Source organism: Malaya genurostris, chromosome 1 (assembly GCF_030247185.1).
Source record: "Malaya genurostris strain Urasoe2022 chromosome 1, Malgen_1.1, whole genome shotgun sequence".
In the NCBI taxonomy this organism is placed as follows: domain Eukaryota; kingdom Metazoa; phylum Arthropoda; class Insecta; order Diptera; family Culicidae; genus Malaya; species Malaya genurostris.
Window position 1 is genome coordinate 25,845,887 of NC_080570.1, and position 14,325 is coordinate 25,860,211.

At 38.6% G+C, this 14,325-nt stretch overlaps 1 protein-coding gene across 10 annotated transcripts in view; it reads left to right on the forward strand.

Moving 5' to 3' along the window:
- The window catches only part of LOC131435385 (ankyrin repeat and fibronectin type-III domain-containing protein 1-like), a 320,760-nt gene extending 311,578 nt beyond the window's left edge, over window positions 1–9,182 (forward strand). For all 10 annotated transcript variants that reach the window (XM_058603210.1, XM_058603219.1, XM_058603229.1 and 7 more), the window contains 3 exons: window positions 5,080–5,286; window positions 5,358–5,644; window positions 6,026–9,182. In XM_058603210.1, coding sequence (XP_058459193.1) covers window positions 5,080–5,286; window positions 5,358–5,644; window positions 6,026–7,946 — 2,415 coding nt within the window. In that variant the 3' untranslated portion in view covers window positions 7,947–9,182. The remainder of the gene's footprint in view (window positions 1–5,079; window positions 5,287–5,357; window positions 5,645–6,025) is intronic.
- The last annotated feature ends 5,143 nt before the right edge of the window (window positions 9,183–14,325 follow it).

Below are 14,325 nucleotides of genomic sequence, written 5' to 3' on the forward strand. Positions count from 1 at the left end.
CTTTAGTTCGCTCAGCTCGATAATATGCTGGTGGTATCTGGTCACTTTATTACCAAAACGATATCCATTGAATGCATCGAAGCGATTCAACGCAAATTTGTCCGATTCGCTCTCCTACCGCTTCCCAATTAACTTACCCAATTATATTATACTGACCGCAAACTGATTGGTCTCAATTTATTATTAGTCCGTCGCGATGTTTGTAAGGCTAGTTTTGTGGAAGACCTACTTCAGTCGCGAATCGATTGCTCCGAGCTATTGCAATTGTTACAATAATACATTCGACATATGTTCCCTTAGTTCTTTGAATTCCTTTTGAAATTATTTGAAGTAAACTGCGTTGCATGCAAATTAACAACAGCAATATTTCTACTACGACCTTGAAATTCTTGCCATCTTGCCTCTCTCTCTTGTTTTACAGAAAAATGAAAGGTACAATTTTTTTTTCCAAAAACCCTTCCTGCTAGTCTAAACGTCGTTTCCCTCCAAATTGTATAAATTTCGTCATTGACCTCCTCCCCCCATGTTGGGGACCCTTGCTACACACTCTCCTCCCTGAAAATGTCCTAATGATCATCTCTGAAGAGCAAGAAGTATCTGTGTCAAATTTGATAGCAATTCAGTAGTTCCGGAGTTATGCCGTTACAAACATTACATCCAGTGTTGGTGATTGCCGAAAATTTCACAGAAGCTGCTATATTGCTATCTATATTGTATACAACATTTTCAATACGGTAGAAGATGCTACAAGAACTCGAGTCTCTCAATGCATGAACCGCGAGAGAATTTTTCTACATTCCTTCGCTCCACTTCATACTCTGAGTATTTCACGCCCTTAAGAAAAATTTACAGTCTGATAATGATCGTTGCTGTGTGGAATTTCCCAAGAGAGAATAGCAAGTTGACAATTATCGCAGAAAATCGAATCGATGATTCGACTTGATGATTCTCATACTAGGTTGCAATATTTCAAAACCCTTGTGTGGAGCATTCACATACATTTTCATAGACACAACTTATACAAAGATTATATGCACATAGTTAGAATAAGCGGCAATAGTAAAATGATTCTATCGCAATTATCAACTGCCTGTATAGAATCGGATCGCGAAACGAGAATAAGCAACCGTTTGTTGCTTCAGAGAGGATCCCCACAGCAGCGTGCTAACCTTTGATTCTCAGAAATGTCATCGAGAGAAATTCGCTCTCGCACTGGTGTCGATTCTATGTTAAATGAGCCAAGCCGGGTTTTTTGTTGTTGCGATGATTTCCAACTCTCTTTGATGACACTGATTCAATCGGTGAAGAGTTGCCAGCGAACGTTCTTTGATACGATAAAAGCCATCCTTGATTACATCCCCTTTTTAGAGGCACGTACTACACCCTTTCCCCACCGAATATTCTTACAATCACATCTATGTTGTGAAAAAAAGTATCTGTGGTCTTCAAAAAGCACCGATTTTCGTGAAATTAGATAAATTTTGTAATGACCACCTCTGTTAAGGACACTTGCTATCTATGGTATGCAAAATGTTGTCATGTTAAAGACTGTCCCAGAAAGTATGAACGCATTTTGATTCCGCTGTAAATAATTCACAAGTGTTAGATATTCAAATTTTTTTCGATATTCTGATAATACTAGACTACAACAACAGAATATTATTCTCAACATTTGCTACTTAGCCATTGTAGACTAGCTGGCGCACCTTCTTGCGAACGTTCCTCATTAAATTCCGTACAGGCTTCTTGGCGACAAGTTTTGACAATTTTTACCAATCTTTTTCGAACTGTTGAATGGTTTCGGCTGCCGAGACATGTTTCCTAAGATGTGCCTTCGTTAATGCCCAAAACTCCTCAATTGGTCGAAGTTGTGGGCAATTTGGTGGATTCATGTCTTTTGGGACGAAAGTGACATTTTTGATAGTATACCATTCTACCGTTGATTTCGAGTAGTGGCAAGAAGCAAGATCTAGCCAGAACACAACAGGATCCTTGTGGCTTCGATTCATGGGTAGAAGTCGTTTTTGTATATTTCGCTGTTCATTGAAGCAGTGGTGATGAAGGGTTTCGAAATCTTACCGCAGCTACAAATTGCTTGCCAGACCATAGCTTGCTTACCGAATTTTTCGACTTCAATCGATGTCTCGGACTGGCTTAACATTTGCCCTTCTCGCACCGTATAATATTGTGGTCCCGGCAAGGATTATGCAGTTCAACTTTCCAGCAAGAATCGTAGTGTACAGCTTTCGAACCCTCGGCCTGATCGATGCTTCTTGTGTCGGACTACGTTTTGGTTGTTTCTGCTTCTTATAGGTTCGAAGATTCAAACGTTCTTTAGCACGAAGAACATTTGACTTCGAAGTGCCCAATTTTTTGTGGCCAAACTCCCGAACTGAAACCTCCTTCTTTTGCTCGAACGCCTTCAGTATACGTTGATCCGACTGAGGGTTAGCAGGACCTTTTTTCGACCTGTTTTCGGTTTATCCTTAAAGGTGTTATCCACACCGAGCTTCCTGATTGCATTTCGCGCGGCTTTTTCACTTTCTCCTTCCATTTTTGCTATCTTTCTCAGTGACAGTCCGCGTTCTGTGCACCATTTGTACACAATTTATCGACGTTGTTCTGCTGAAAGTTCACGCATTTCGAAACAAACTAATGAAAACGAATAAACAACTGCACAAGTGGTTAGAGAAGAGTGTAAACAACAGGAAGCAGCCATAAAAATTGACAGATTCTGAACCATTGCGAAATGACAGCAGTTTGTCAGTCAATTTTGTATCAATTATTAATATTATGTCACCATTTGATCGGAAATATTTCTACGTATTGATTTGAATGTACATAGCCATGTATTTTTAATTGTATGTCATTGAAATGTTGATGAATAGCTAGCAGTGTTCTATTTTGTCTGCAAAAAATCGCCGGCATACCGTATTTCTCTGCCATAGTCGACGGTTTTGAAGGAGTAAGCGATATATCAAAGGGATAGCATCGCTCTGATTGGTCAATCGAATCAAAAGCGAAGCTGTTGGAAGCACGCGAATCTATAAATAGAAGCAAAATTATAGCTAACGTTTCAGTCCTACGTGTAGCATGGCAAAAATAGGTTGTCGCTAGACAGCAAGACAAAAAGTGCCATAAAACGATTTGAAGCTTTAACTGGTATGCTCTGATCTTGTGTCATGCAAGATCGGATGAAATTCCATGTTATGTCGTTTTGCCTGAGAAAATGACAACTACCCCAGGGTAAATTTTGAGTGCATAAGATTAATTTCTAATTTATATAAGATGAACTCGATTAGTGATGAGATAAAGTTTATCGCTTCAACCAAAATCGCAGAAGGATAGTTAATGGTAGAGAAACGCTATAAAAATAATTGCTTGCGTACAAAACTTGAACACAAGCTTGGCGATGAGAAGCTCAAATATCGATATCCGTATGGCAAGCATGTACAAACATATAATTGCATACATTTGGGCTATTGATGTAATTTCATCGGCTACAAAACAAATACAAATCACGACTATTAGGTTGTTCGCAACGCTGTTTTATTTCATATGGACTGATCTACTTTAGATCTACAACTGAAACATGTCAATCACGACGCTGAGATTTAGTTCTATTTTTCGAGTACAAATTCAAAACAGATTTAAAACTGCTCGACGAAATTGTTTTAAATTAATGAATATTTGAAAAAACACGAATAGAACACTGTTTTAATTTTTTTGCGTGGGCGTCTGTTACGAAATCTGAGAGACGAGATGTCAAAGCGTCGAATGACATTTCAGAAATTATCAATATAAGCGTTAAATGTTTTGCACTGAATAATACAGTTTCATTTAGAAGCACTCCAGCTCACTATGATCTGTAAAAATATGCATATCGTTTTCGAAATCATTAATTTAGTTTGCTTGTTTCTGATTTGAAACAGTGAAGTAAATACACAAAACACCAATACATTTACAGAAATATATAGAACAGATTTTAAATCTTTCCGTTGAGATCGTCAAGCTCGAGTTTTATTTTTGACAGTTTTAAATTATACGACAGTATGTCATTTTAGAACAGATATCACCGCGTTGCGAATAGCATTAGAGTCTATATTCTGGGTTCGCGTGTTCGGTGTTGGTTCCTAATAAAGATCAACCTAAGCAGACTCTCGTGCATTTGAGGATTCATGACGATTAATTGAAAATATCGATCATTAGAAATTTTGGTTGCCTTGTTCCACATCAATGGCTCGAACAACCCCAGGGGCTGATCCTTGTAGTTTTTTTCATGACTCCCCCTGTTAATGCTCTTGCTACGCTACCTCCCCTTAAAAAATACTCAAACCATCTCTGAAATGCAAGAAGTATCTGTGCCAAGTTTGGTGGCAAACCGTTATGTAGTTCCGAAGTTATGGCTTTACTAACATACAAACTTACATCCATTTTTATATGTAGATAAATCAAAGTGGATTTTCAAGTTCTGCGGAAAGTAACACCTGCATAAAAATAGTGGTATAAACGCTTCGCTCGAATATCGCGTTTTATATTTCGACTTTGCGCGGATTTCGTAACAACCCTGCATGTATGTTCGCCAGGTACCTCCCGGAGTGATGTAGCCACTTCGGTCTTCCTCTTCAGTTTCCTTTGGAACTTCTTGTCGTTCAGTCGGTCGTCGGCCGTCCAGAACCGTTGTTTCTTTCAATGCTCTGATCGTTGTCTGATAGTGGCCAAGATGTTGTAGATGCTGGAACGGGCGAATCCGGGGCCCATAAATTGACACACGATGTCGGTTTTGCCATCACGGTTAGTTGGTTCGACTGAACGAGCTGTCAAATTTTGTCTGTTGACTCATGGGTCACTAGGATTGTTGCTGCATGAAGTAGTTTCGTCAGTGCGGGTGAAGGTAAACCCATGAAATATATCCAATTTTGTCTATTTTTTAATTGTAAACGTTACCTACTAATCTTGAGCTCCTGTAAAGCCAAAACAGTAGAATTTATAAATTTGCAATGCTGAATCCATTTTCGAAACTAAAAGAAAAATAGAAATTTGATTAGTAACTAGTGTTTATTTCTATCTTCCCTACAGGTCGCCTGCACTTGGGACGATGTGAAGCTACTACGGTTGGACATGGAACGGAACGCATCCTCGGCGATCCACTTCCGCACTAAACTGCTTTCGGCCGCCTGCCAGATGCAGTCTGCTCTCTCTATTACAGACCTAGGTCAATTATACTACAAACCGCTGCGTGATGTGCACGGAACCGTAGTGCTGTCGTGTGTTAATTGTATAAAGGTAAAAACGAACCGCACTTACTGTACGTATAATAAACATTTACAACCACACTAAATCTTCCTTTCTTCCAGAGCCCTAAAAGCGTATCGGTATTGAACTCCCGCTGGATCCCGCTGAACAAAATCCACAAGAAGTTAGCCATCTCCAACGAGGACAGCAGCATTAACGAGCTGCTAATGAATTCCATTCAGGAGCAAATCAACTACCATCAGGTATCCAACATACGGCTGCCGCGTGGTCTCTACGTTGGCTATCTCAAGATGCAGAGCTCGGTGGAGGTCATCCAGGTGGTGGTGCCAATCAAAGCACCGAACGTTCTACCGCACTGCAAGATCCGAGACAATCCGCACGTATCGGCGTAAGTACCGGCGGGGGGGTTTACCCACCGCAGCACTTTCACTTTATCCGGTTGGTTTATCGTCGCACTTGCTATAACGAATAAGTTTACAGCATCGCAGCGGACGTGTCTGTTAATGACGACACGTCTCCCGTGCCAAGTGGGGTGGCGCGCGGCAAAGCATTTATGTAGAAGTTTACCGGTTGGTTTGGGGTTGTTTCGGAATATGTTTTATTTGTGGAATCTTATGCCGTCTACGTGATTTAACTGCCACCCGTAACGTTGCATTCGGGAGAATTTATGGTTCATAATTTTGCAATTTAATTCTGGCATAAAAATAACTTGCATGACTGGAAATATCACTGGTTTAATGTTTTTTTTTTTGTTTCTTCTCAACTGCAGCGAAGAATGGGAACTCATCCGACAGCACAAACATTCCAGTATCCTGGAGTTTCGTCCGAAGAGCCAAGGTCCGACTGAGGTACAGCTGCACTTCCTGGAGATACTAACCAAGGCGATGCACAATCTGTTCCAGTACATGGACATTCCGGTGGATGTGGCGGTTGTCCACCGTCTGTACGACATCGAAGTAATCGAACTGAACCACGACGTAAGTTTTCTGATCGTTTGTCCACCGGCCGAAAGTAGCTGTGCTGTTCCGGGACAAAAGGATGTTCTGCTGCAGCGTGGCGATTTGTTTTCCATGCCGATTCAGGCATTCGAAATGATCCATTTGAAAACGTATCAGCCGAGCATTGTGCAGAAATATTCGCGATTGTCCTGCATTCTGGAGCTCGATACCATGATGGCCAACCATCTGCATCGAGAAGCGTTCAGTTCGTCGGAACTGCAAAAGGCCAAAGATCGACTATCGAAGTTGCAGGACTTATCGACTGGTTTGAACACCATATGGAAGGGTGTTAGGTGGTTAATGGATGTAATCAGCTATGCGAGAGATCGAGCCAATATGCCGGAGCTAAATATGAAACAAATTTTGGACTATAAAAGTACATACTTTGGAAAGAAGATTTCAGCTGATAAAAAAGTCGGTAGTGAGGCTAAGTTACTTCAACCGCCAGGTTGTCCACCAACATTTCACAAGAGTAGCCCGGGACGGGGGTCATGGCCGGGGCCGGCAGTAGAAAACTCCCTAGGCCATAATGGCCTCCTGGATGCCGAACATTCCAAGTCTGAGCAACTGCTCAAATACAACAGTCAACGATTTTTAGATGCCAGCAATGTAAATTCCAGAAAAAACAGTGCAATTTCTGCCTATTCGAACTCCGCCAATAGTTACTATTCTGTAACGGGGGTTGAACCGGAAAAAGATTTCGTAGTACCGAGATTACCCCCGTCCCGATCCGAAGACACGCTGATCGTGGACAAGAAAAAGGTGGCGGAGCAAACGAGTAGCAGTAAAAAACGACCTCCGACGATGTACTCCAGCTATTCGGCAACGTCCAGCCCCCTGTTGAACGTTCGCACTTCCTTCGTAGCAACGATCGCGTCCGTCACCAAAACAACCACCGGCGAGGACGTGGAAAACCGTGTCAGTAACGCTCCGTCATTGAAAGTAATCACCAAAAAGCCTCGCGAACAGACACTGAAAACACTCAACCAAATCGAACCCTACTATGAACCTATCGTCACGACTTACTTGAAACCGACGCTAACCGCCCTGCAGAATGAAGCAAAAGGTTACCAGGGCGCTGCTCTACACATCACCGAGGAATCGCCCAAACATCTCCAGCAGCTTCCTCCCGATGTATTGGACCATCGAGCGATAACAGAACCGACCATTCCGGACCTTGCTCAATCCTCCCAACGGCGTCCAATTCAGCCGGCCCCCGTCGTGCTGCAACCAAAACCGGTCGAAGCGAGTAACAGCAGTGAAACAAAACCACCAACCGAATCGACAGTCGCCGGTTCCTCCGCTTCCAACAGCACAGTCGCGACTACAACACCACTAATCACCAGTATAGTTCAGGTGTACGCCGCCTACGAAACGGGACTGCCGAGTGGGACTTCGCTGAAACTACGAGTCACTCAGAAAACGACGGCTCGCGAAGTTATCGATCTGGTCGTGAAGCAGCTCAACATGGCAGTCGTGCTGAAAGGCAAGGAAGGTCCGATCTATGCAGCCGAAAAGTTGGACAACTTCTGTCTGGTGGCGGTGATCGGGGCTCGCGAACGCTGCCTCCGGGATGATTTTCGTCCACTGCAGCTACAGAATCCCTGGAAGAAGGGTCGCCTGTACGTGCGGCAGAAGCATGATCTCCTAGCTGCGATCGAGCATTCCAACCGCGATACCGCGGAAATTTAGTGATATCCGTCAACCGATCTGTGTGTATGTTTGTGATTGTGTTTCGTCTCTGTACAAATAGGTTACTGTCTCTACCCCGGATTTTTTTTCGTTAGTAATAACAACTAGACAAATAAACAAATGAGACAACAATGAAAGACACCGATGTGATAGAACTTGTTTTTGTAAGTATTAAGGATTAAGAAAGGTAGTCTAGTGTCAATCGTCAGTTATCTCTTTGAAACCCGCTGACGATTGGCAATCGGTTTGTATTCGTTACAGATTAGTAGACATTTTTAAAAAGAATTAACTTAATAATAGGTCGAATGTAAGACAACCAACAGTTCTGTATCGAATGTTTAATAAGTATGTGGTAAACTGTAAATTGAAAGCATAGGTGAACCGACCGTTGAAGTAGATACCAAAAATATACGAGTCAACTAAATTGACTTTTAATGATAGATTTATAACAGTAAAAATCATTAGACAAAGGTAAATTCCGTTCAAACAGCAGCAGAGTTTTATTCCGTGTTTACATGCCATGCAGATATCGAAACAGTTCTAGCTGTAGTTGTACTACATCGTAACATGAAAACAAAGCAAACAAAAAGAGTATTGTTATAGTTTAGAAACAATTTTAAAAATCATATATGTATGACATGTTTCCCACTATATATAATTCAATTGTAACAAAAAAAATAGACTTCGTAAGTTTGATTACGAGCGATACGATTCGAGAGTAAAACTGAATTAAGCAAGTTATTAAGCGAAACTAACAGAATCTTATGATGTAATTGAATCAAAAGAATTTACCAATTCCTTCGTCGTCAAAGAATCAATTGAAATACAAACAGAATAAATGTCAGAAGATTGAGAGTAACACTCACATCGAGCTTATCCCTCCATAAAAGCGATAGGAATGGAAAAAAAACAAGCATAGCATTGATATATCTAAATCCTCCGTTGATTCCTTGGTAGAACTAAAAACAAAAGAGCTAAGCAACAGTAATGAAGACAACGTTTTATCATCAGTGTAGAGAGCATGACACAAAATGGAACGGGAAATTATATATGGTGTAAATACAAAGGAGGAACATAGTTTGTAAGAAAAGATGCTAGAATACGCGAACATCTGCAGCTAAAATATTCGATATTACACACAAAAATCACAGTAATAAAATCCCAATAGAATGTACCTTTGAAGTCTATAGGATTGTGCACCAGAGATTCTCTAATACATGTTGAAAAAAAATTAAACCTAAACATAATTCACTTGGAATCCGAAACGTCAAACCTAACCCAGTTTCCACCCTAACTGCAACACAGTTTCGTGAGAAGTATTTGTTTGATGTAACTTTTCTGGGTCAGTTTCAGTTTTCTCACGCGAAAACGACATAAGTGAATACTATGGTGGCCAAGTAAAGCTTAGGTCTTCTGTAATTTGTGTATTACGCACATTTTATTTGGTACGTATGTCATAAGCGGCCCTTACACGAGCATTATTTTTGTCATTTTTAATGATGACTAAGTTATTATGTATTTCAAATTTGATAGAAATCTCGTCATTCTGCACCATTACACGTTCATTAGAATGATATTATTTTTTAGTAATGACATTTTTAATGACTCGTGTAAGGGCCGCTATAGATCCATGTATTCATATATGCAGTGCAACGAGTTTATCAAAGTGGCTTGCACACGATTGAGTTTCAAACAATCTTTTTTAACAATAATTTATTCTCAAATGAATGTTAAGCCTGACATTTTGGATGAAATATCAGTTTTGATCAATTTTTCACCAACGTTTGATGGAAAATTGCTTACATTTCATGAATGTAGATTTTAATTCTTTAATAAAAAAAAGCTGGCAACACTGCTTCAATGCATTTGTATTAGATTGTGCTACGCAAAATAAACAAAACTAAATATTTTCTGTTACAAAAGTAGTTTTCCGGAAAAATAAATAGTATTACGACATTCCGTATCCATTGCCTTTCGCGTGTACAATTAAAGGTTCCTATTTTGCGGGTTTACTTATAGAAGGTACCTAAATCTTTTTATCGCAATAATTTCTGCAAGAGGAAATCCAAACAGGAATGTGTTTGTTGTTAATCAAACGTATCAGTGGAAGTTGAAACTTAAATAATTTTTCTTTTCGGTTTTCTTAAATTGCAATTTTGATCAGCATGAACTGATTGGTTTATTTTTCAACCATATGAAATTGATTAAAATCAGGAAAGAAGCGCCGGAATTTGTTTTACGCACACTTTTTTTACTGATCAAATTTAAAAGTTATCAAGCATGCTCAATGCTCATTGAAAATATAGTGGAGTCACAGACAGAGCTAATAAAAGTCATTTTCATTGACTGAAAAATAAACGAAAATGACAAGAAATTATTGTCACTCTCAGTTTCGCTTGCAAACTATGAGAACGAAATCTATGTCCAGTCCATGACATAAACGGGAAAGTTGTTTTTTCTTTCATTTGCCCTTTCAGTCATTTGCAGTTTTCAGTGAAAATCCTATAGTATTCAGTGTCGATATTCAACCAAAGCTGTGAGAATTGAAAACGACAGAAAAAGGTTTCACAATAAGTTTTAACTGTTGGTGCTCGAATTTTTAGTAGTTTTGGTTTCCAATAAAGTTCTGGGATGTAATTACTTCGATTTGCCATATTTTAGTCACTTTTTATAGCCAAGCGTCACATATTTTCAATACACCGATGCAAGAATGAAAATTTCAATTCTGCTGTTGCTACCTGAAGACGTTAGTTTGGTTTCGTCTTGTCATAGAGGAAAGAGTGACGTTGGCTATTATGCTCTCTCATTTTTTCGATGAGAAACTAAAATGCTTCGTCTCTCTTCGTTTGTTCTGGTGTCGGTCATTTGCGAATGAGACAGTAAAACAATGAAAATGAGACTGCTGAAATGGTTTCTTTCATTGAGAATGTGTGACAATTTTAAGCTCTGGTCACAGATAACAGATAAACAGGCTCGAACAAAACTTTTCAAACTCCTCTGTAAATTTCAAATTTGCTATACGTTGGAAACATTACTGCCACGCACTTTACTATTCTCCGTGATCTTCCAAAACGTTCCGGAACGATAACAAAATCCTCCTGCCTGTTATAGAAATATTCGAACTGCTACAATTTGAACGCTTATCACACGATTTCCCCAAGTGTTAATGACAACTTTATTTCCATTGCGCATAAATCACGCGAGAGTTCGATCGGAATAAAACAAAAATAAACTTGTCATTTTAATCAACAGCAAAACAAAAATCTAGCGTGAAGTGAATGTAGCACCCAAAATAGTGTCTCATGTGAAAGCGGCACATAAATCGTGGTGACATCTGCAAGTGTTCGCCTGGTTCGCCTCGTTGAATGAGCAAATATTACACACAGTTCATATGTGAGCCTGTATATATCTGTTTTCTGTGCCTAAACCACAGACTAACAGACAGGACACTCAAATTAGATTCTTCAATCATTTTAACGGTCATTTCGAATATTCCTTTATTTGGGACAGTACTCACATGTGTCATGATGGCGCCACGTTACCCTATCAAAAACATCCTGTCTGTCATCTAGACTGTGTTTCTTTTTTTCACATACCAACAGAGTTGCCATTCATACAGAATTACCTGTAATGTATTGATTTGTATACGTCCATGCGAATTTTATGCAGGATACAGATTTAATACATATTACCAAAACTATATACATAACTGTGCCTACTTCTCATCCTCCAACGCAATACAAAATCGAACCCGTTTTGTTATAATATTTACTTGCTTCTGGTCTGCCGCCACTTAATTTCGGGTGAAAAATACCAACACAATAAAAAATAGTCTAGATGAACAACGTTGAGTCAAATAAATGCTTACCTTACCTTACAACATCACGAAAAAGTTAAATATATTATCAACGTAATCCAATAATTTATTGTGACGGTTCATTTTCAAATATTTTAATGAAATCAGCTGCTTAGTTGATCGGTGTTGACAAACGAGGGGAAACCAACTAGTAAAAAAAACTTGTACATAACGCAAGGGGTGTACAGATAGTAAATAGTTCGCGCAGTACAATATAGGTGGAACTAATGCATCACGAAAAATTATTTTTATAAGAATTTACTAATACTGTCGTGTCTGTTAGTCTGTGCCTTTGAACATAACTCATGGTTTGAGTTGGGATCACTCAAATTCACAAACTGGAACAATAGCGGCCCTTACACGATCATTAAAAGTGTCATTACTAAAAAGGAATGGCACTTTTAATGATCGTGTAAGGTCTACGAGTTCAGTAATGATGGAATTGTGGATTTTCCATCATTACCAACATTATTTCTTCTTCTTATTTTTTTTGTGGAAGTGATGAATATCTTTAGAACTATACGCGAAAAAATGACAAAGTGTAGATTTAAATTGTTAATATTTCATTAACCTTAACGTTTCAATGGCAAATCAAATTTATTTTCAGCTAAACGAAAATAAAAATATTGCTATTGCTGGAGTAGTTACAAATACTCATCATTAATAATGAACGTGTAATGCTAAAAAGTAATGATGTGCAGTAATGCAGTAATGACAAGCGTTTGAGCAGAAGTGTCATTACTTAGTAATGACACTTTTAATGATCGTGTAAGGGCCACTAATATGTCAAAATATGTCAATAGAGTACGCGTTGCTAGAATACATCGATTTTCATTGCCGTTTCTAGATCTGGTTTTTGAAACCCTAAATCATCAATCATAGATGTTTTCAATAGAAATTGTGTGGTTTCAATTCTGCTACACACTAAGATTCAATTCCGTTGTTCGGTAATTTTTTGACGAAAACTTTCGGCAATCAATAGAAATTACCGATATTTCGGTATATGAACGTCATTTTACAAAAATTATGCAAATTTTTGCCGGACGATCAGTTTTCACTACAGAGTTCGGTAAATAGATATACAATTCATACGGTAAATCTGAATAGTCGCCGAGTACGATAAAACCCATACCGTCCGTATGGTAAAATAATCTTCCAATAACCGAACTTCTGTAAATACTGATTGTCGTGAAAACTTACTGTCAAACAGTTGATCAAATTTTCAGTATCTCTTTTTATTAATCAAATCAAAATCTTGTAGAGTTCATCGAATGGATTGAGGTACAGGTGCTAAAGTTTTTAAAACATTAGAACCACTAAAAACTTTTTGTTTCCTCATAGGCAGAAAATAATTTTGTATGACTTATCCACTTGCTGCCTACACAAATCGTTCAAGGGCAATTTCTGGTGGACTCGACGGATTGTGCAGTGTTTTGGAAGGTGCTCATAATTCCGGTCAGCCGGAACATTTGACCCCTTTTTGCGTGGAATAAAACCATAGCAGGTTGGAATTTTCTTCATTCGTTTTTGTGAATATATGTAGTTTTCTAAAATCCGAAAATAAAAGAATTTTAACCAAAGGAAAATAAAAAAAAACAAAAAATTATCGAACAATCAGTTAGATCCATTCGGTTTACAGTTTACGGTAGTTGTTTGGCAGTTCAGCAATTACCGAACTAATTACCAAACGTTCAGCTGTTGAAAATTCGGTAAAAAATTACCGAATTCTGCGAAATTTTCTAAGTGTGTATGATAAGTGAGAAGTACAACATAAGAATATCAACATCGTTCCATTTCGATTCCAAACCGGTCAAAAGGAAACGGTTTTGAATTACTTTTCTGGGCTTTCCATTTAAAAGAAAGAAGAATGACTTTGTATATAAACATTTACGAATAAGAATGTTGTTATTTTGAGTGCAAGGAACTTAAGTTTTGAGTTAAACTCACTCGAATTTTGAAAAATATATTTTTTCCATATTTTGAGTAAAAAATTTTCAAATTTTGAAAGCTTCGCCTCTTGACTCATAAATGAGTAGATAGGATATAGTAACTCAAGTTTAGAGTACGTGCACTTTTTATGAATTTGAGTGGTGTGTCACTCAATTTTGAGTTATAATGAATGCGTATTCTAGAATTTTCAGCAGGAGATGTAAGGCACTGCTCGCTAATGATTCCTATAACTGAAAATATATGATTTTATCCATTCAAACGCGTAGTAATATTTCCAAACCGTAGATGAAACAATATTACTAACCGTAACAAAAATGACTGAACTGGGGCCCTTATTAGGGGTATCACTACACGGTGAAAACCGAGTGAAGTGATTGTTACGATAATAAGGGCCTGATCACCTTTCTAAGTGTTTATTTCTTTGCTTTGAATTTCTAATCTGCACCCCTGTATAGAAAACGAAGATGTATCCCACATTAAAATTTTGTGCTAAAGATGTCGAAAACAACAGTTTGTCGAGTGTTCGAAACCTACAAGGAAACCGTGAGTGTGGAAAGGAATCTCGATCCGAAA